The 23,743-nt window shown below is 38.4% G+C and overlaps 1 protein-coding gene and 1 pseudogene across 1 annotated transcript in view; both read right to left on the bottom strand.

Moving 5' to 3' along the window:
• Positions 1-8,135: 8,135 nt before the first annotated feature.
• On the bottom strand, positions 8,136-8,261 carry LOC111754026 (small nucleolar RNA SNORA2/SNORA34 family; annotated as a pseudogene).
• Positions 8,262-19,284: 11,023 nt separating this feature from the next.
• Positions 19,285-23,743, bottom strand: part of LOC100714895 (transmembrane protein 180) — a 38,389-nt gene continuing 33,930 nt past the window's right edge. The window contains exon 6 of the mRNA XM_003478197.1: positions 19,285-19,417. Coding sequence (XP_003478245.1) covers positions 19,285-19,417 — 133 coding nt within the window. The remainder of the gene's footprint in view (positions 19,418-23,743) is intronic.

Here is a 23,743-nt window from a genome sequence, read left to right as displayed (position 1 = left end):
CCAGGTCTGTGTCTCCCTAGTACACTGCAGTGGGCGGGAACACCTAGCTGGCAGATTCAAACAAACTGTAACAGACAAAGAGGAAAAAAAAAAAAAACTGGGCCTCCTACATACGCTTGTATGGAAGGAACAAAAAGTATGGGAAAAGGGAACAACAAGAAAGGGTCCTCAGTCCCCAATCCTGAGAACACTGATCTAGGAAAGGGAAATGCAAAAGAGAATGAAGACAGAAAACATGCAATATCAGACATGGCACCAATAGACATAAAGCAGTATCTCCAGACCCTCATAGATGAGTTCAAAAATGAAGTATTTAATGAAATAAAGCAAGAAATAAGTAGAATAGTTAGAGAAATGCTAAGCACCACCCAAGAAAAAACAGATGGTGGAATGGAAGAACAGAAAAAGAGGGGAGAATTGTTTGATGGAGAAAATAGAGAAAACATAGAATACGTGAAGCAGGTTCAAAGAGATTACCAGGAAACTAAAAACTCTATTGAAAGCTGGCATAACAGCTTGAAAGAAACTAAGGATAGATTATCAGAACTGGAGGACAGATTTGTAAGGTGGGAACATAAAATGAAAAACTTCTTAAAAATAACAAGAAAACAAACAGCAATAAGACAAAGACTAGAAGATGATAAGAGGAGCTATAACTTAAGAATTAAGAACATAAAAGAAGAAGTAGGGACTCAAACAAATGAATTACAAAAGCTATCCACAGAAATAACCCAGGAGACTTTTCCTAATTTAGCAAAAGGTAAAGATACTCAGATGTATGAGGCATATAGGACCCCAGCCACCTACAACCCAAACAGAGCTACACCCAGGCATATAATAATCAGAATTCCAGAAATCCAATATAAGAACAGAATATTAAAAGCTGTCAAAGACAAGAAACAGATCACTTACAAGGGAACACCCATCAGAATTACAGCAGACTTCTCAGCACAAACCATCAAATCACAAAGAGAGTGGGGGGAAATAATTCAAGCTTTGAAAGATAATAACCTCCAGCCAAGATTGATATATCCTGCACAACTGTCCCTAGAAATTGATGGAAAAACAAGGTGCTTCCATGATAAAGAGGAACTAGGGGAATTTGCAACCACCAATTCAACTCTACAGAGATTACTGCAGGATATTCTAAAAATGAAAAATACCAAGATTCCAGAAACAGTGGCAGAGAGGCCACAATGAATGGAGCAGAAAGTGAAATGAAGAGGACAAACTGACAACTAATGACAGAAAAAGAGCTCAACAGAAATGAGGCAGAGAAGGTTCGATGGTAGGAACAGCCATTTTGGAGAAAACAAGACATCATAATAGGTAGTGCTGATTTAATATCCTCTTGTTTTGAAGTCCCATCAAGCTTTTGTTCTTCTGTCTCCATCAGTTTTAACGTGTTGTATCTTATTGGATTTTATTATATGTGATAATATAAAACAAAAACTTTTATAGACAAGGAGATTATACAAAAACCATTATTCATTTTCTGTTAGTTGATTCTAAATATCCTGTAATACTGTCATTCTCTTGAAAGGTTTTACATTGTCTTGATATGTTTGATGCTACAGTATACGAAGTTATACCCAAAGATTTTCATTTCATCTTTTCTTTTCGTTTTTATCAGTCCCAGGAATCGAACTCATGACTGCCTGCTTGCAAGGCAGGCACTTATGCCGCTGAGCTAAATCCCCAGCCCCATATACCCAAAGATTTTAAGGGAAGAGACACTATGGTAACTACTATTATGTCAAGATTATCTTGTGGTAAAACACTATTTTGCTTAAATGGCTATGTTTTGACCTGCACTGTTTTGTTGTTAAGCCCTCTTTTTTATCTCAATCTCCTTTTTATTATCTACTTTTTCATTTTTATCCTTTTAATTAAGGGAAAAATAAATTTAAAATAGCAGGATATATTATAGTAACCCACTTTGATTTCCTATTAACTTGATTTGAAACTCTGTATTGCTCTCACCATCTTGTTTTGACTGATTTTCCTCTATTCTGTTATGCTTGATAGTACCAAGTTTTAAAGTATAGGCAACAACTATGAAGACAGTAAGATTCATTGTGACGCCCATTCTGGTTGACTATTATCTTTTTTTGAAGTCCTCTAATGTCTCCAATGTTTTGGTTTTATTGGTCTTATTCTTTACTGTTTTTTCAATTTTATTATAACTGATGATATAGGCAATTCTTTTTAAGATAACAAGAGGGTGGGGCTGGGGATTTAGCTCAGTAGCATAAGGCAGCAGGCAGTCGTGAGTTCGATCCCTGGTACCGATAAAAAGGAAAAAGACAAAAAAAAAAAAAAGATAACAAGAGGCAGTATGGTAACCATTGTTGATCACCTTGTATTTTGTTTTTACATTATGTATTATGTCCATCCTTTTGATTTGACTGACTCTGTCCTGGTATGTCACATTTGGTTTTCCTTTCTTCAAAAAAAAAAAAGTAATAAGAACTGTGGGAGCAATAAAACCCAAAATGTGTAATTGTCATTGTACAAAAGAAAGGAAAGGAAAGTTCTCTAAAAGATATAACTGCATATATATTTAAGTGTATAAGATAGATAACCATATAACTGAGTTTTGTTGGATCATTGAACAAAACTGTTTGCAGTCTCACTGTTTGAAAGTCCCCTCTATATGCTATAATTTTATAACTTCAACAACTATTTCTAAGATGACAATATGTAATTAACTAGTGATTTCCTACTATTTATTTTTCTGAAATTCTGTATAACTTGTACCCTTTTTCTGTTTTTCTTTTTTCTTTTTTCTCCTTAAATAAAATTTTTTAAAAATGAAGGGAAAAGAAAAAACCCAAATATGAAGTGAAGATAATTATACTACTAATTTCTATTAGTTCATTGAAAAGGTTTGTACTTATATTGTTGAATCAATTTTTCATGCATAGTATCTTGTAATCTGAGCAACTACTTTGAAGATAACAATCCACAATATACTAACCATTGTTAATCTCCTATTACCTTGTTTTGAAATTTTGTATCATTGTTTTTTCTCGTTAAAATTTAAAACAAAGGAAGTATAAAAGAAAAGGACACAGAGTTTGGGAAGCAGTACCATGAGCAGAGCCCACTGGACTGGAATAGCCCAACCCTAGCCTCTCCCCATGAGTCAGTGCCATTCATGGACCAGGGGTAGAGAGAACAAAGGACACATCAGCGAGCAAATCCAGTCTGGGAAGCAGTGCCATGCACGGACACCCCCCCCTTTCCCATACTGAAACAGCTGGACCCCAGCCCCTTCCAGAGCACAGGCTGGTAAACAAAAGTACCATCCCAGGGCTGGGCATTTAGCTCAGTGGCATAATCACCTGTCTTGCAAGTGTGAGGTCACTAGTTTGATCCCTGGTACCAACAACAACAACAAAAATAACATCCTGTAGCCTCCCCACCCCCTGCTGTAAGTGACCTGCTTATCTGGAGAAACACAGGCTGTAATGATAGCTACGGAGGAAATGCAATTGGATGCCTGTGGTACTTTGGTGTTTCACTAACATTACAGATCTAGGGCCAGCAGTCTAATCATGGTTCAGAGGATAGTGGTATGCAGTGTGGCATCTAGGAGGGATCTTCTAAGGGTTGCAGCCATTGTTGATTCCCTATGATCTTGTTTTGGAAGTCCTATATTGTTTCCATTGTTTTGTTGGGTTGGGTTTTATTCTTTTTCGTTTTGTTTGATTATGTCAAATCCAATGGCAGGAGCAGCTGTTTCAAAGATAGCAAGATATATTATGGTAGCAATTTTGGATTTACTGTTGGTTTGTTTTGAAGTCCTTTATTTCATTCATTGTCTTGTCTTTATTGTTTCTATTGTATTCTGTTCTGCTTGATTTTTACTATGTCTGAAGTTATCTGCAGATATTTTGAAAACATCAAAAGGCATGGTAAATATTGTTGATTTTGTAATGTTTTAATGCCTGTTTTTATCTCTTATACTGGTTTGTTTTGATTGGTTTTATTCTGTTTTATCCTCTTTAAAATAAAATAAAATTAATAAAGAACATACTTCACCCAGCTAGGTAGTGTTGGTACACCACGTGGGACCTGGTAAGGCCCCACACAGTGACCCCAAGCAGCCAGGAAGCCTCAGTGCACCTCATGTGACCTGCTGAAGGTCTGTCCAGTATACTGTATCCAGCCAAGAAGCCTTGGTGTGCCTCTTGGGTCCTGGTAAGGCCTACCCTAACAACCCCAACTCAGCTTGGGAGACTCCCTCCAGTATGAACAGACACTGCCAACTCGGTTGCATTTGGATGCCCCAGGGAAATACAAAAAATGACAAAACAAAAGAGCAAAATGCAATCTCAAACCTTCAGCCCATCCCAAACAAGTCCAGGAGACATGGGCATAGAATAAAGTGTAAGTCACACACCTGAAATTTTTGAAATCATAGCAACTGGAATAAACAATTCCATGAAGTTTTAAAGGAAATCAGGTCAGAAATAATCTCTGAAGTAAAAGAAGAAATGATAAACATAATGAAAGAAATGTGGAATACATCTAAAGAAGACATAGTTAAAAAAATAGAGGAGCATTGAAAAATGATAGAAACCTTGAATGAATAATATAAGAAAATGGAAAGACATTCCTTGTTCATGGATAGGAAGAAAAAAACATTGTGAAAATGGTCATTCTCCCAAAATTGTTACACAGATTTAATGCAATTCTAGTCAAAATACCATTCGCATACTTCACAGATCTAGAGAAATTGTTCGTAAAATTCATCTGCAATCAGAAGAGACCTAGAATAGCAAAGGCAATTCTAAGCAACAAAGTCAAGGCAGGAGGCATCACAATCCCTGACTTGAAATTATACTATAAAGCTACTGTGATAAAATCAACATGGGACTGGCATAAAAATAGGCCTGAAGACCAATGGAATAGATTAGAAGACACAGCCACACTTCACACACTCAGCCACCCTATCTTTGACAAAGGAGCCAAACATGTTCCCAGGAAAAAAGGCAGCTTCTTTAATATGTGGTGCTGGAAAAACTGCTCTCCACATGTTGACTAAAATTTGACCCATGTATATGACTATGCACTAAACTAAAGTCAAAATGGATCAAAATCTAAATATTAAATCAGAAACACTAAATCTGCTGGAAGACAAAGTAAGTGGAAATCTTGAAGACATAGGGTTAGGCAAACAGTTCACGAACAAAAGCCAAATTGCACAGGAAATACTTCCCAGAATCAACAACTGGGATCTCATCCTTTAAACAGTTTTAGCTTGTCAAAAGAAATCTCCAAAAGAATGAAATGAAAACCCACAAACTGGAAACAAGTCCTAACCAACTTTCCCCTTTAGCAAAGGACTTCTATCTAGAACATATAAAGAATTTTTAAAAATCAGACCCCAAAAAGTCAAAGGCCCAATTCAAAAATGGATTTCTAAGATGAATACACACTTCTCAGATGAAGAAATACAAATGGCAAATAAATATATGAAAAAATGTTCAGCATCATTGGTCACTAGAGAAATGCAAATTAAAACAATGCTGAAATTCCATTTCACTCCAGAAACAATGACCAAATACATATGCTGGAGGTACTGTAGGGCAAAAGGAACTCTTCTCCAGTGTTGGTGGGTGTGTAGGCTGGTACAGCCACTGTGGAAATTAGTGTAGAGTTTCCTCAAAAAGCTAAGATTAGAGGTCCCATTTGACCCAGCTATTCTGCTTCTGGGCATTTTCCCAGAAGAATTTGAAAACATCATATCACAGTGATATATATGCACCCATATTTATAGCACCACAATTTGTAATAACCAAATCTTGGAAACAACCCAAATGCCCATCAATTGAGAATGGATAAAAAAGATGTGATATTTTTATAAAATAGAGTACTACTCAACTGTAAAGAAGGATCCCATTGAGGCTTTTATAGGTAAATGGATGCTACCTGTCACCATACTCATAAGTGAAATATCAGACTCACATGTATAAATACCATATTTTCTAATGTAAGAAAATGAAAGAGTAAATAAGATCCAAAATCTATAATAAATATTGTGAAAGGATAAGGAACCGCTCAAAGGAGAAAAATAACTGGGGTAGGGAAAAGGAGAAAAAAAGGAAAGGGGAAGAAAAAAGATACAAATTTGTATATATACATAAGACAGCTAAGATGATTATACTGCTAATTCTATTAATTCTTGGAAAGGAACAGTTAATACATGATTAGGTCAATTTTGCATGTCTATATCTGATAATCTAAGCAACTCTTTTGAAGATAACTACATACAATATAACAACCACATGATACAGGATTTCAAAACAAGGTAATAGGGAATTAACAACGGCCACCACCTTCAGAAGGGGATCCCCCATAGATGCCACATTACATATTGTTACCCTCTAAATAGATGGTCAGACTGCTGGCTTTAGGCCTGCACAGTCAGTGAAACACTAAACACTATAAGCATTAAATTGCATTTTACCTCATTAGCTATCACACAGCCTGTGTTTCTCCAGGGCAGCCTCCAGGGCAGGAGGTAGGAATGTTGGCGCTTCTTGTCTTCCTGCCCATGCACCAGAAGGGGCTGGCATCTGGCCCTCTCCCAGTCAGCCCACACATGGCACCAACTCCCCTTGTTTATCTCTTATGCGTTTTGTTTTTCTTGTCTGTGTTTTGTCCCCTCACTCTGCAAAATTTTTTAAAAAGTCAAAAGTTAAAAAATAAATGGGTGAGACAGTGCCGGCATAACTGCTGTGGCTGCGAGACAGTGGGACTGATAACATGGGGTTAAGCCCACAGGAGATGTCCCAAATAGTGGGGACAGCCAGTTACCCCTCCATGCACTGGGTTCTGCAAGACATACAAAAACAGGCCTGCAGACAGGTAACCTGCTTAATGACAGCAGCTACCTGGTTTGGGAAGGCCCAAAGTTCATTGGTGGAAGCCAGAAAGTCTATACCAGCGGGATGAAGAATCTGTGCCACGAGGCTGAGTGTTCTGCACTGGAGCCCGGAAGCAATGCTCAAAGACTGAACCAGGGTTCCCCTGAAGAATATAACAGTCATCCTCAGCGACAGTGTGGTCCTGAGCTCCTCTAATGATGAGAACAGCCAAGTTCCTATCAGGAAGCCAGCATTACAAGCTTCTCCAGGAGAACAAACAGCACACCATCTTCCCCTCTGGAGTCAGAAAACAGTAAAGACCAGAGCTCCCCCAAAGTGAACCTCAGCCATTCTTAGTGACAACAGGTCCCGAGTTCCTCTGATGATGAGAACAGCCAAGTTCATATCAGGAAAGAAGCTTGACAACTCTTCCAAGAGAATCAACAACAACCAGGAAAACTAACAGCACCATGGAGAACCAACAACAATACCCCTTCCTATCCAGTTCTCCTTTTTACCCTAGCAACAATTCTCAGGTGGGCCATCCACACTCAGCACCACACTGATTCAGCTCAGCTGGTATCACAAGTTGACCTCCAGTTATTTACCACAATCCTGCACATAGCCCTTTCAATTCCCCAATATGGCCCAGGTGGAAGCCTAACAGGACATGGTGAATGACTGTGGATTACTGGGAACTGAAGGAAGTGAGTCCTCCATAACAGGAAGCAGTGCCTAATATTGCTGACTTGATGACTATCTCATCCTATTTTTTTATTTTAAAGGGGGTAAAATTAAACACAACAAAACAGAACAAAATAGGACATAAGAAAGCAATATAAGAGATATAAATTTCAAAGCTAGATGACCTGAGATCTTCACTATCTATCATAGTCTCTTGTTTTTTTCCAAATAGTCCATGTCTTCGCATATAGAGATTTTATACAAAACAATGCAATATAAAACTGATCCGAACAGAATGAGGAAGGCGTTTTAGGTCATCAAAACTAGAAAACAGGGAAGTCACCAATGGCTATCATAGAGTCTCTTGTTCTCTTCAAAATAGCTGTTCATACTCTCATGTATATTGAAGTTCAACCAAACAGGTGGAGGAGAGGGGTTGCTTGGTTTCCCTGCACTCCAGTACTCCAGGTCCCAGCATGGCGCAGGTCCCAGTAAACGCCGGTGGCTCCTGTCCTGGGCTGCTGGAGCTTGCCATGCTCACAGCCACTCCCAGGGAGGGGGAGGATTGCTTCACGCTGTTTCTTTCTAATGAATTGACTGTTTCACTGCCCAAGTTCTAAAATGGCCAATAGACCATAGAAAGACATCTCTTTAGGCTCCTGCTTGAAACCAACAGCATCAGGAAACTGCCAGGATCATCTTACCCTTACAGTAGGTCAGTACCATTATGTTGTGGATTTGGCAGTGCATTTTTCTCCATTGCTATCACACCACACAGTCCCCTGGGAGGACAGGTAATGGACCTTCCAAGTATTACCACAAGGCTATTTGCATGTCTTGTGGTAATACTTATGTCATGGCCTGGTGTCTCAGGATTTGGGACACCTGGACCAAGCCACACTTTGTATCACTGCTTCATTATATTGGTAACATCATGTTAACCTCTGATTGCCTTACGGATTTGGAAGCTTCTGCACACAATCTGAAGGAAGCTTTGCTGTCCTGAGGATGGGCTATGAACAAAGACAAGGTCCAAGGAACAGAAATCTGGCTTGTCTGTCAAATTCTTGGGTGTTAGCTGGCCAGGTAAGACAAAAATAACTCCTGATACCATAACTGATCAGATCCAGATATACCCCAGGCCCGTGACAGTATGCCAATTACAAGTGTATGTGAACTTGCCAGGTTTAACTGACTGACATTTATGCTGCATCCGGCTACCCTGCTGCATCCCTTACACCAGATGACCAGGAAGGGTGTGACATGAGACTGACAGGCATAGTGGAAGCTGCTTTTCAAGACTTAAAGAGGGCAGTTACCACAAGTATAACCCTAGCCCTACAGGACATGACCCTAGCCCCTAACCAGAAGAAAAAAGGGAACCTCTAGCTGACACCTGGTATACTAATAAGTCTAGCCAAGGCACAGCCCCACAGTGGACAGCAGTCACTCTCCAGCCTAGTATGGAAATCTTCTGGTTTGAAACCAGAACAGGCAGATTATACAATGGGCAGAGTTGTGGATAGAATGACTATTTATAATACATGAAGATGGTCCCTTACATGTCCATATGGACAGTCGGCCCATATTTTGAGGGCTGACACTCTGATTACCAGCTTGGATGGCCCAGGACTGACAGGTAGGGCACCTTACAGGGTGGTAACTTATGGCAATATCTTTGACCAGGAAACCCATTTCACAGGAGCTTAGGTACAACAAGGGACCAGAAACAATGAGGTCAGATGGCACTTCCATGTACTCTACCAGCCACAGGCTGCTGGTATGATTGAGAAATACAATAGTTTCCTCACAATCAAACTGCCCTACTTGGCACCAAAGTTTGTGGGGTGGGTGTGGGTCTTGTCTCTGGTGGTTCAATTGCTCAATGACCAGCCCCAACATATTTAAGTGAAAGCCCACTGGATCACCTCCTGAAATCACAACTGGTTCATTTGCACATCTGCCCCACAGAGCAAGGCCCTAAGGTAACACGAGAGGTCTTAGTCCTCCCCTTATTGGAACCATGTGACCAAAGGCCATTATCAATGATGTTGCTCATAGATGAGACATCTCAAATAAAAAAGGTAGTTTTGCAAAACTGTATGACTCTTGATTTTCTAACTGAATCACAAAGAGGCACTTGTGTGCTCTTGCATGTAGAACATTGTATTTACATCCCTGACTACGAGATGCAGATGCAAGAATCCCTACAGGAACTAGATGCAGAGGTGTCTGTCATCCACGCTTTGCAGAAAGACTTCTTCACCCAATGGTGGGAATCCTCGGGGTCCACTTGGCACTGGATAGCCATAAACTATGCTGTGGTGGCAATGGTATTGGTAGTGTTCTGCCGTTCCCTATAGTGTTGTCGTGGTCTTTGTGCACAGCGGTCAGCTCTCTGAGCTACTCAAAAGGAGTGACAGTTGCCCAACCTTTCAGGGAGAGGGATGTGCGGGACACTGTGGCTTCAAAGCTCAGGTCTTGGATCACCTGAGGTTCATGTTAAGGACATGAACCCACTGTCTAGTGCAGGCACAGAGAGGGATGCCCTTATGTAACCATGACTGAGAATTGGACAACCATCCATGTGCTGGTTAGGCAAGCATAGAAAAATGTAAATAAGTGATAACAGCATATTTGTAAAAATAAATACAAATGCAGCTACTCTTCTTTTGCTTCTGCCTGCCTTTTGAACTGATGTCTGCCACCTCGTGCCTTCTTTTCCCTCGAGATCTCATCTGCAAAAGTACCACTCCAAGCCTCCAGCCTTGACAAAGACTAATACAGTGATATGTGCATAACTATATTTATAGCAATTAATGATAGCTAATTAGGGGCTGGGGATTTAGCTCAGCAGCATAAGCGCCTGCCTTGAAAGCAGGCAGTTGTGAGTTCAATCCCCGGTACCGACAAAAAAAAAAAAAAAAAAAAAATGATAGCTAATTCTTGGAAGCAGCCTATATGTTCATCAACAGATGAACAGATAAAGAAAATATAATACATACAGTGAGCACCATTCTGCCATAAAGAAGGATAAATGAATCATTTGTTAAAAAAAATGGATACCCTTGAGACCATGATGTTAAGTAAAATAAATCAAACACACGCACTTAAATATCATATGGTTCCTTTTATGTGAGAAAACCGAATTATAAATAAATAATAATAGGAAGGCCAGGGAGTTACCTGAGTGATGCAGTGTCTGCCTGGTAAGCACAAGATCCTGAGTTTGATTCCCAGTACCAAAAAATAAAAAAGAATAATAGAAAATAGGGAGACAGCACTTTCTCAGAGATGGAGGGAGGCAAAGGGGCTAAAAAGGGAATTAAGATGTGTTATACATATGCACCAACTCCACACAAGGAGTATAAATACTATGTACTACAAACGTGTGCTGATAAAATAAAATCCAGGTGAACATGTGTTCTAGGAGTCAAGAAGGCCAAATTCTAGTCACTTGCCTTGCACTTTCTATGTGGCCTTGGAAAATCACATAGCCTATCTTGTCTGCAAAACTGGAAAAACCACTTTAATTAAAAACCACTACTAGATAAAGGCATGAATTTGTCTGCTTATTTCCTTAAGTGAATTATGAATTCTGTGATTTTCCCCAGCTTCTAATATAAATCTATCTGTACTTACATAGTCCACAAGACAGGTGCCAAACTTTTGTTTTCAGACACAAAACTTCACAGATTCAGAGCTCAAAATGTGCTATTAAAAAAGAAAATAATTTACTACAAATAGCACATAACTGTGACAACATTTGGAGAGGACAATCTTTTGATAATTGGAGTCTGAGCATGAATCACCTGCAATAAAAACTTTTGCCTTTTTATACATGTTCATCACATACAACGCTTTGACTACCTGCTGTATCACAGTACGAAGCTTGCCCAGTCTAATGGGCAGCAGCTGAGAAGGAAAAAAACTAGAAATGAACCTAGAAATAGGAATTTTTCTACCGCATGGAATCTTAGATCTGGATCACAGCTTGCTGGTCAGGAAAGAGAGCCTCCTCCAGTATCACCACAAAAGTACCACTTGTCACAACAGTGATGTACGTACTAGATGCCAAGCCTCGTGCTAAGCACCTCATACACGTCACCTCTTTTGATACGGTGATCGAGTGAGGCTGATACCACATTTTTACATCAGAATCATCTAAGGAACAGAAAGTTTCCAAGCACAGCAGGTGAGTGGTAGAAACAATTCTCAACGGGACAGGATGAGAACAGAGCTCACGTTCTTCCCTGCGATGCTGTGCTGCCTCCTGGTGTTCATTACCAGCCCCTCGGGGCGCGGGATTCCACTTCGCCGCGCTGCTGATTAAAATGCAGTTTCCCCAACCGCACTAGCAACACTGATGCAGAATCAGTAAATAGGAAGTTTTCAACATGGATCACGAAGAAGACAGAGACGAGGTCTTTAACAAAAGTAACATGCACCTTAACAAAAATATTTAAAAGTGATAGAATTATTTTTAAACAGTCTGTTGAGATTGTGTAAAAGAAGAAAATGATGTTTCCAAACAGTGAATCAAATGGCATTTGTGGTATTCAAGACGATCTTCCAAATTTCAAATAAAAACAATTTCTCTCATCTATAAATATTGAAAGCCAGATGACTCATCCTTTTTGGTGTATAATTTATGAGTTTCTACAAATGCACATGGCTGTGAAGTCACAAAAAATTAAGAAACAAAATGTCCCCATAACCTTAAAATTCCATGCCCCGTATAATCAACACTTCTGACTTAGGCTCTGATAGTCACTGTTGTGTTTTCTGCACTGATAGTTGCGTCTTTTCCAGAACATCACCTAAATAGAAGCCTTTCAAGTCTGACTTCTTGCATTTGGCCGAATGCATTTGACATTCATCCGTGGTGTTGTGCAAATCGTTGTAAACAGTGTTTTGTAAATGTATTGCACTTTGCTTACCCATTAACCTACTGAAATGTATTTGGATCGTTTCCAGTTTCATTTTGGATTATAAGCTGCCATAAACACTTATGTACAATGTTTATGTGAACTTAAGTTTTTATTTCTATTGGGCAAAAAGAAAACAACAGTGGGATTTAGAGATCATACATCAAATATATGTTCCTGTCTCAGCCTCCTGAGTGCTAGCATTACAACTGTGCACCACTGTACCTGGCTTCACACACTTTAATTCCTAACAAAAATGTATGAGAGTTCTGGTACTCCACAGTCACATCAGCATTTGGTATTGTCGGTTTTTATTTTAGCTATTCTGTTAGGTAGTGATATTTCATTATAATTTCAAATTGCATTTCCTAGTAATGTTAATCACCTTTTCATATGGTCCTTGATGAAATGTCTCTTTGAACCTTTGCTTATTTTTATTGTTTTCATTTTATAATTAGGTTGAAAGCATTCTTTTTATATTCTACATGTAAAGAACATTATCAGATAATTATTTTGCAAATATTTCATTCTAATCTCTAGCTTACATTTTAATTTTCCTAGTGTCTTAAGAATCCTCAGTTTTTGGCGACAAAGGAGAAGGGCTCTTCCAGTGTCATGGCACTATTAGATTGCTGAGTGTTTTTAGTACAAGTGGATATTACATTTCATCAAATGCTTTTTATTCATCCATTAAGATTAGCATATAATCTTTTCTTTTTTCTGTTGAGGATGGATTGCACTGATTGATTTATGAATGTTCAACACTAAACTCCAAAAGTTAGTTCCATTTGGTCTCATTCTTTATCTTTTTCGTATTAGCTACATTAGAATTGCTAATACTTTGTTGAAGACTTTTCCATCTGTGTTCATGAGTATAGGTCTATAGGTTTCATTTTTAATAATATTTTTGGCTACAGTGTTAGAATGATACTGGTCTCATAAGAGGAATTGGAAAGTCTTTCCTTTAATTTCTGAGTTTGTGTAAAATTGCTTCTTTCTTAAATTTTTGGTAAAATTTGTCAGTGATGGGCTGGAGATATAGCTCAACATTATGGCACCTGCTTGGCAAGTGTGAGGTCATGAGTTCAATTTCTGGTACCAAAACAAACAAAAAAAAAAAAAAAAGAAGAAGAATTTACCAGGGAAACCATTTGGATCTGGAGTTTACTTTGTTGAAAATCATCCAAGTTGTCAGATTTATTGATATAAAGAGTTAATAGTATTTCCTTTTCATTCTTTGTATGTCTGCTACTCTGCATAGATGCCCCTTCTTCATTCCCAGTAGTGGAAATTTGTACCTTTTCTTTTACTAAAGAGACTACTGTCTGGCAAGAAGTTTTAATGGTATTTTCAAAGAACTGGCTTTTATTGTAATTGACTTTCTTTTTCAATTTTATTGGTTGTGATCTTTATTATTTTCTCCTACTGCTTAATCTGGGCTTGAATTTCTCTTTTTTCCAGCTTATTGGTTTAAGACAGGGTCTTGCTCTGTAATTCAGGCTGGCTTTAAGCTCATTATGTAGCTCAGGCTGGTCATAACTCATGACAATCCCCCTGCCTCAGCCTCCTGAGTGGTGGGATCATAGACATGCACCACTTTGCTCAGCTTCCAGTTTCTTAATAGAATCATAGATCATTGGTTTGAGATCCTTCTTTTCTGATACGAGCTTTTAATGTTATACAGTTACTCTAGGCCTTATTTTTGCTATGTCCTATAAATTTGAATGTTTTCATTTTTGTTCAAAGCATTTTCTAATTTCCTTTTTTTTATCCTTTAGCTTATAAGTTATTTAAAAGTGTGGCTTTTAGCATCTAAATATTTGAGGATTTCCTAAATTGTATTATAGGTTATTAGTTTCTAACTTTATTCCATCTTCATTATGGGACATACTTTGTGGTTTCTGTTCTTTTACACTTGTTACCATTGTTTTAGTGCCCACAAAGTCATCTGTCTTGGTTAATGTTTCTTGTGTACATAAGAAGATTATATATTCTACTTTGGTTAGTGTTAAATAAATATCAGTGGGTTCAAGTTTCTTGACAGTTCCTCAACCTTTTTTATTTTTAGTTTTTTGGACCAGGACTCAAACTTATGACCTCATATTTGCCAGGCAAGCACTTATGCCACTGAGCTAAATCCCCGGCCCCAACTTTCTTCACAGTATTGTTACATCATCTCTTAGTAGTCTACAGTAGTCAGAAAACCAGTGAAGTTGTAGATGATATAACAATATTAAGAGAAAAGTTTTGAAGTCTCCACCTATAATTGTGAATTGATCTGCTTTTCCATTTTCTTTTTTTTCCCCTTTTATCCTCCCTTCTTTTTATTCCCATTTTCTTCTATCAGTGTTTGCTTCATGCATTTTGGAGCTTTGTCATGATGTGCATACATATTTGGGATTATTTTATCTTCTTGATTAATAAGCTCATCTATTATTATGCAGTCTCCCTCATTATCCTTGGCAGTATTTCTTCTTCTGAGTCTGCTTTGTATGATACTAATACAGTCACTTCAAACTTTCCTCTGATTAGTGTTCATTGTTAACTTGCTTTGATTCCTTTATTTTTTACCATGTTTGTATCTTTAAAGTGCATTTCTAAACTGAGTGTGGTGGCTCACACCTATAATTTCAGCATTCAGAGGCTGAGGCAGGAGGATCATTGTAAATTCAAGACCAGCCTGGGCTACAAAGTAGCCCAGCCTGAACTGCACAGTGAGACCCTGTCTCAAAAAGACAAAAAAATACAAAAATAAAGTGCTTTTTTGTATGCAGCATATAATTGGATCACATTTTTACCCATTATATAACTTCTTTTACTTAGTGTTTATACCATTTGTATTTAGTATCATATTGATATGACTGGATAAATTTGCCATGTCTTATTTTTTATTTTTTATTATTTTAAAGAGGATAAAACCAAGAAATAAAACAGAATAAAACCAATCAAAATAAACTAGTATAAGTGATATAGGACTTCAAAACTTTATGAAATCAACAATAGTTACCATAATGCCTTTTGTTGTCTTCAAAATAGCTGCAAATACCTTCAGACATAGTAAAAATAAAAAAGAATAGACTAGAAACAATAAAAATAAAGCAATGAATGCAATTAAGAACTTCAAAACAACCCAATAGTAAATCTAAAATGGCTACCATGATCTGTCTTGCTATCTTTTAAATAGCTGCTCATGCCATCAGACTTAACATAATTTGACAAAACAAAAGAGAATAAAACCCGACTCAAGAAAACAATGAAAATGATATGGTTACCAGGCAGGGATCACTTCCTGTTGCAGCCTTGTTCTCTCCCTCCACAGTCCGCGAATGGCACTGACTTACAGAGAGGCTTGGATGTGGCTGTCCCCACTCCGCAGCAGCCCATGCATGGAGCTGGTTTCCAGGTGGGGATCACCTCCTGGTAAGGCCTGGTTCTTTCCCACCAAAGTCCAGAAATGATGCTGACTCTGGAAAGAGGCTTGGGTCTCTCTACCATCTGTCTTACACGAAGGTAGACTTCAGTCTTTAGTTTCCCCTTTAGGGTTGAGTGAGTTTTTGATTAGTAGACCACTCTGGAACATAAGATAGTCACTATCTCTACCCTTATCTTTTCCCAACTCCAGGCTGTGAGAGGAGAACTTTACAATTTCAAGGAAAGCAAAAGTAAAATAAATTTTGGAAATATATCTTTTTATAAAAAATCTCGTACTGATGCTGGGACTGAGGGGATCCAGCAAGAAGCCTTTCTGGTAAGCTGTGCAGCAACCAGGAAGAGAAAAGTCAGCGCCTCCTGTGAGCCTACCCACACGTGGGCTAAAAATCAAACTTCATCTCACAAGCAACCCATGGTTCAAGGGCAGGCTGAGTTGATAGCAACTAAATTGTATGTAAAGGTACATAAAGCAACTGAATACTTGTATTGTTTGGTTGATTTTGCCCACCTGGGGCCAGCAGTCTGAGCATCTCTTGGGAGGATGACAGTATGCAATAATTTTTTAACGAATATAGAGGATTTCTGTCTAGCTTGTCTTTGAAATCCAATATTGTTCTCACTGTTTTGCTGTGTTCTGATTATTTTGCTTTATTCAATATTCTGTTTTGATAGGTTTTATTCTGCTTTGGTTTTGGTTTGATTTTGCTATACCTGACGGAACAGACAACTATGGTGAAGATAACAAGATATACTGTGGTAGCTATTGTTTTCCTAGTATCCTGCTTTGAAGTTCTATACCAATTTTGCTGCTTTGTGTTTGATTGGCTTTGTTCTGTTTTGTTTTGTTGGATTTTACTATCTTTAAAACAAAAATTTCTTTAAAATCTCGTACTATAATACCTACCATGAATCAGAGAAATCAGAATACAAATCAAGTCTACTCCACCTCTATACTCCCTTCTTATTGAATATACTCACCCACAGATTAGGGAAGAGCAACCCAGTGTGAGTACCTGTGTTGTATGCCCAGTGATATTACGGAGCCTGCTATACCAGCCAGTGAGAGCCAACTGTTAACTTTCCAGGAACTTCTCAAGTTTTTAATCAGCCATTATGAAAAATAAATACATACTTTTAAAAAGTAAATTATAGTAAAACCAAAAGTGATTATCATAATCTTATTTTTTGATTGCTTTACTATTATTCATGCTCATGGGAATTACTAATGTTTGATTTATCAGAAATGTAATAATCTACTGCTGCTCATTTCTTTCCAAATCTCTGTTTAGTAATATTGCATTGGTAGCTTGATATTGGCCATGGTAAAAGTATTCACACCATGAAAATCCATATAAATTATTGTTGTTTTGCTGGTTATCTAGACTAAAAGTTAGCAAATTTTTGTAAAAAGTCAGATAATATTTTAGGCTTTGTGAGCCACATGTGATCTCTCACATAATCTTTGGCTACTGGTTCTCAATCTGTACAAAAACTGCCACAAGTTAGATTTGACCCATGGGCTGCAGTTTCCCAATCTTTGGTCTAGACTTAAGTAGTAAAGAAGGGACTAGGAGTATAGTTCAGTGATAGAGCACTTGCCTAGCATGTGCAAGGCCCTGGATTTGATCCCAGGACCAAAACAAAACAAAATGAAACAAGATGTAGTAACAAAGAAAATGCTAAATTGTTGTGTCTATAGCCATTAGATTGTGAAAAAATTAAGGAAATATTCTTCACAGTACTCAAAATGTATCATTCATTGCAGCAAGATTGTTCACATCATTGGTGATCAAGTGAAGTTCTGAAAGGGGTCTTTACTGTCTCACTTTTGTTTCACTCATTAACACAAACAAAAATATAAAACAGCATTCAGGTTGGAACTATAAGCTTTGGTCAATTACACAATCAAAAACATTTTTGATGGGCCAGGTGTGATGGTGCATCCCTGTATCCCCAGTATTTAGAAGGCTGAGACAGGAAGAGCACCTGGAGTTCAAGGCCAGCCTGGGCTACATGGTGAATTCAAGGTGAATTACATAACTAAACCCTGTCTCAAAAAAAAAAAAAAAAAAGACGTTTTTGCTGAAATGAATAGTAGCCAACTGTTTATTCATAGTCTTTTTTAAAGTTAATTTATTTGATATTTGGGTTTTTTTGAGACAGGGGCTAGCTATGTAGTCCAGGCTGGCTGTAGTTTGGGAACTCACAATGATCTTCTTGCTACAGTCTTCTGAGTGCTAGGATTACAGGCATGAACCACCACATCTGGCTTTCATAGTCTTGATTTCATGACTCTCTTCTGAATTATGAAAACAGTAAAATTTGTAAAGAGAAAATCATAGTAAAAGTATAGGTATACAGAACTTATAATAAAGTGCAATATGATGTATTACCAGGCACAGTAGCATAAACCTGGAATCCCAGCACCTAGGAGGCTGAGGTAAGAAGATCTAGAATTCAAGGCGGATTCTGGTCAACTTAGCAAGAATAAGACAAAAATATACAGAGTACTTGCAAGCATGAGGCCCTGGGTTCAATCTTAAGTACTGCCCCCCCAATGAATTATTTTATTTATTTGGTCCTGGGGATTAAACCTAGGTCTTTGTGCATCCTAAGCCTATACTTTACCACTGAGCTATGCTGCCCCAATGGATTTTATTGTTATTTGTAAATATGCTTCATACATCTTTTGTACATTATTAGTAAAATTTATAATGCATATAAATACACAAACTTTTTTTCTAAAAGTCAGTTGTCAAGCATCTCCAGCATACAGGTGTATACACGTCTCAGGCTGAGTTGACTATTGTTCTGATGAAATGTTCAAACCAAATGAACAGGCACAAAGTCTGAGTTAGACGAAGGCAGGCATCTGATTGAAGGGAGCCAGTGCCCAACCAACTGAAGGAGACAGGAGTGTGGTGACTTCTCCACTCTTTACGGAGGAATCCACAAAGGACAGAGGTACAGCATTAATAACAAAACAAGAAAAGGATGGCTGTCTTATTCATAAAATGGACAAACAAGCAATATGCAGTTCTAAAAACAAAGTGGCAGGCACAGGCAGGCAAGCTGCAGGTAACACTAAGCAACCGACAGGAATTCCTAGTGAAGAATTACTGGTATGTCCAAGCTACCCAACCCCTTAGAAACAGCCAACAGAGAAACCTTGACTTATAGAGAATTTAAAAAAAAAACTTTTTAAGTCCTAAAACTTGTTGGACTTTTTGTTTTATTTGCTTTGCTTTCTAAATAAATTAGAAGTTACAAAGATCAGTTTTGCTTTGGATACAATGTAAACTGTGTAGGAACTGACAAACGCCCGCAGTTGTGTTTAAATCCCATAGCACCTGGTCCTTCCTTTAAAGACTTTGCATCTGGTATTTCTTGTTTCTGACTGAGAATTCATTCCAAACCAGAATCTGAATTATTGCAATGCCCAGCGGAACCAGGCAAATCAAACAAAACATAAAATCTTGAAGCTCTAACAGTACACTAAGGGAGAAAAAAATATAAAACATGGTTAGGTTTTTTACCCCCATGGCTTCTTATTGATTCAAAGCTATTTATCAAATGGCTTCAGCAAAATTTTGTTACCTATGAACCCGTTTATAAAGTCTTTAGGCATGGTGGTGCATCCCTATAATTCCGGCACTCAGGAAGCTGAGGCAGGAGGATTGCCATGAGTTCAAGACCCGCTTGCACTACATGGAGATTTCAAGGTCAGTCTGAACTGCATAGGACCTTGTCCCAACAAAATAAAAAGTAAAAGATATTTTATCAATTAATTTTAACTCCTTCAAATAATTAAACAATTCCTTCCTTCTAGTTACTTATATAAGAGGAAGCTGATGTGTAAACCTGTGACCAAAATGCCTGGGGACAAGTGGCCTGGCTGCTATCCTGGATGACACATAGGACAGAGGACAGAGACAGAGCTGGGGGCACAGAGCATAGGCTCATACACATGCACCTTTTTGCTACTTCAGTCTTGAAATTACTTGCCAGCAGGTTTTAAAGAAGATGGGAGGGTTTGCATATTTATTTCCAGCACTAAACTTACTTCCATTCAATACAAGTAGAAGAATCCAGGATTAACAACAATACTTAGAAGCAGTACATCCTGGTTTCCTGCTAAGAACTTCCACAATTCAGTGGCTTGCTGTCAAGTCCAAAGCTTCTTTTTGGCTAACTGTACTATCTAAAATAGCCTCTCAGCCAATTGAAGAATGAAATGAAAACATTAAACTATGTAATACAAGGAGAAAAGGCAGTTTCCACTTCATATTAAAACCAGTTGCTATTACCAGAACCTATGTATCATTCACTCATCTAAATCATGTAGGGACTATGTGTACATTATGTAAGTACTATGTCCTAAGGAGTAGATATTCAATGATAGGCAAAACTAATGGAGTCCCTACCATCATGGAGCTTACCTTCATGTAGGCAATAGATCTTACCGAGAAGAGGTAGATCTTACTTAATTATAAATAATTTTGATTTGCATATGATTATGTAAGATGATTATAAAAGGTGTGCTATGTTGGAAGTACTCAAGATATCAAATAAGAACTCATTACCAGAGAGTGAGACCTACTCTTGGCAAGTAGAATCCAGAAAAGGCTTCCCAAAGGAATTGGCATTTGAGCTGAGTTCTGAAGAGTAAGAAATGTTAACTGGAAAGCTTCTGCCTAGAATTGTGAGCAAAAAACTCCAACCATCACTACCTCTGCCTCTTAAAGCCATTGTTACAGATGTCCCTGGTACTCAGGACTGGGCTGCATTTGTTAGGCATCACCGTCCCTCCCAACTGCCACTCAGCAAGCCTGGCCTTCACCTTAGTCCTATGTGGTTCAAGAGCTCATTACTGTCCCACTCCCCACTCTTCTGTTGCTGCTAGTTGGGCTCTGAGACAACCACGGAGGCCGGGGTCATGGGCCAGACCCTGGAATATATAACTGACTGTGGCCTCTGGAAGCCACATGGCACTGATGTGCTCTCAGAATATGGCCACCTTTTAGAAACTCTGCCCCAATTCTCCATGGAAAACTCATGTTTAGGGACATATAGTGTTTCATCATACTTTCATTCCTTCAAGAAAAATCCCCTCCTTTTATCTGTAGTAAGCCTGCCTCAGTCCTTAGGACTTGGTGGGGCTTTACTGCCCTTCACCCCCAAAATTAGACACCTGCCCCCATTTAGCCAGAGGATTCCACACCTCAAGGAACAACTGTTGCCCTAGTGATAGGCACATGACCCATGGTACGCCTGTCCGTCTGGCACTTTTGCTGTGCTGCTGGACAAAAGTGTGTGTTTCCTCACATGGGCTGTCTGGCCCTTGTAAACCTGTAGCAGTGTTGCCATCAGGCTGTAGAAGACTGAACCAAACTCAGAAGGGAAGTTTGACAAACAGATTCCAGACATCATTTGACATTCAGTTTTGCCTGACATTTTGGATACAGGAATTAGTGAGCTTTTATTGTTGGACTAGGCTGCATTAGATTTCTGTCACTTGTAGCAAAAGTGGCCTGAACAACACACCTTTCCAGCAGGCACTTTTATCCTCATTATTGTAAATCTCAAGTACAATAAAGCACATCTTGAATACAATAAAGAAAGGAAGTGGCCTAAGAGACCTTTAGAGGGAGAAAAAATACAGTCCATGGCCATGAACTGGCAGTCACAGAATTGTTACACTAGGTGGTCTGAAAGCCCATGCTTTGTGAAAAGGTTGGTTTCTGCTGGGTGAGGCACCTCTGTGCTTTGAGTCTGTGTCTGCTTAGCAGCAGGAGCCCATTATCTTTTAGCATGATATGATTGCAACAGATCCTAGTTTCAGAAATACCAAGAAATTGGATTTCCGCTTCCAAGGGTTCTCTCTGGGAGGTTTTCCATCTCTGAGATGGAACTATCTTTTTCCTCCTCCTTCCACAGAGAGAAGGGCATGGGGAGCACCTTGATAATCTATAGAAGCAAAGTCCTTTTAAGCACACTAAAAAATATGCTCATAGAAAGCCCAAGGCTGAGCCTCAAGGACACCCAGAAAAAGAATATTTCCAGGAATATGGCGTTTTGATCACTATCATGTTGTGATGTGAGATACACTTCCTGGCTATTACTGATGTTAAACCATTTTAATGGCTGCCTACTCTCCAAAGTACCTACTATTTCCCCACTACCTCATTAAATAGTTTTATGCTCTTTAAAGAATTTCTTGGTTTTTCTGATCCTTTCTTAAGATTTTTTCTTTTTCTTGAAGTGCTTTTTTTCTTTTATTTTTTATTTATCTATTTAGAAATAGGGTCTCATTATATACCCCAGGCTGGTCCTAAACTCACAGTGATCCTCCTGCCTCAGTCTTCTAAATGTCATGATTCCAGGTGTGCACCACCATGTCTGGCTTGAAATCTTTTCTAAGCTGGAAACATACCCATGATTTTAAATAATTTTTGTTTTTCTCTCACATAACATTCACATTTACTCCACTGTGATATAAATTAACAGATTAATTAGTTGAATTACCTGGCTTTCAGACTGTTTTCACTTGTATTTTCTAAACTTATCAACATTTTTTAAATGAATCACTAGTAGAAAAATAATTCTTAAGTCCTGCATAAGTTTTTATCCATTCACAAATATTTATTGCATATTTAACAGTACCTGGTGCTTGGGATATAGAGTAAATAAATCAACAATGATCCTTATCCTTAACAAATCTTGCATCCCAGTGGGAGCAAAACTACCATAAATAAATATATTAATATCATCTTGTAATGATAACATTACAGAGCCTAGCACCTCTGCTTATAGAAACATTTTTGTACCCACTTTTGTTTCACAGACTAATTTTAACAGAAAAAAATATCTACTTCTGGATAATAATACCCTACAATGTTACTGTATGGTGCCCTTTACCTCATTTTCTGAGCTCGTACTTGTCAAACCATTTGTAAAATCTCCACAAGATAAAGGGGGCCATAAAATAAATCATTATACTCTCACCTCAAATCCTGTCATGTTTAGGATCTCCCTCATCACAAAACTAAAATGAAGCCTATCTCCATTCCATTCTCTTTCTTTGGGCAGTAGAGTAGCTGCCCAAAAACTATAAATTAATGAGATGGCTTTCTGAGAGCACCAGTGATACAGATTTGTCATTAATACTTTTACAGACAATCCTACCAACGGTGTTGCAACCAAAGTCAATATCAATCACTGAGAAACCCTGGGGAGGGAAGAGGTGCTCCAGATTGAAAAGGCCAGACAAACTCTAGGATTGTTAGTTTCTTTTGCATGGGTCAGTAAAACTTGTACAGTTGCTACTTTAAGAACAGAGGAAACTTCTTTCTAAAGTTAGCCTAGCTAGGAATATAGCTCAGTGGCATGGCCCCTGCCTGGCAAGCACAAGGTCTAGAGTTTGATTCCTGGCTCCAAAAACATTTTAAATAATAATAAAGTCGGCTTAATGAGCCCTTTTTAAGAACAATGGTGTAAAATGACTATCTGTCTGGCCTGTGTCTTGGTTGGCTTAGCTAAGTACCAGAGACTAAGTGGTTGAATCAGCAGACATTTATTTTTTCAGAGTTGTGGAACTGGAGATTCATAGTGCCAACATGGTCAGATTCTGGTGAGGGCCCTTTCTCTGCCTTGCAGAAAGGAAATCTTATTCTTGCAGGATGGAGAACGACAGAAAGAACTCGCTCTCCAGTATCTCTTCCTTTTCTTTTTCAGTTGTTTGTTTGTTTGCTTTTTGAGTGAAAAGTTGTTTGGTGCTGGGGATCAAACTCAGGGCTTCACACGTGCTAACTTTACCGAGTG

This window comes from Cavia porcellus, unplaced genomic scaffold, assembly GCF_034190915.1.
Source record: "Cavia porcellus strain 051 isolate PalLab524CR breed Dunkin Hartley unplaced genomic scaffold, mCavPor4.1 scaffold_16, whole genome shotgun sequence".
NCBI classification, from domain to species: Eukaryota; Metazoa; Chordata; class Mammalia; order Rodentia; family Caviidae; genus Cavia; species Cavia porcellus.
This window is presented reverse-complemented; position numbering and strand designations above follow the sequence as displayed.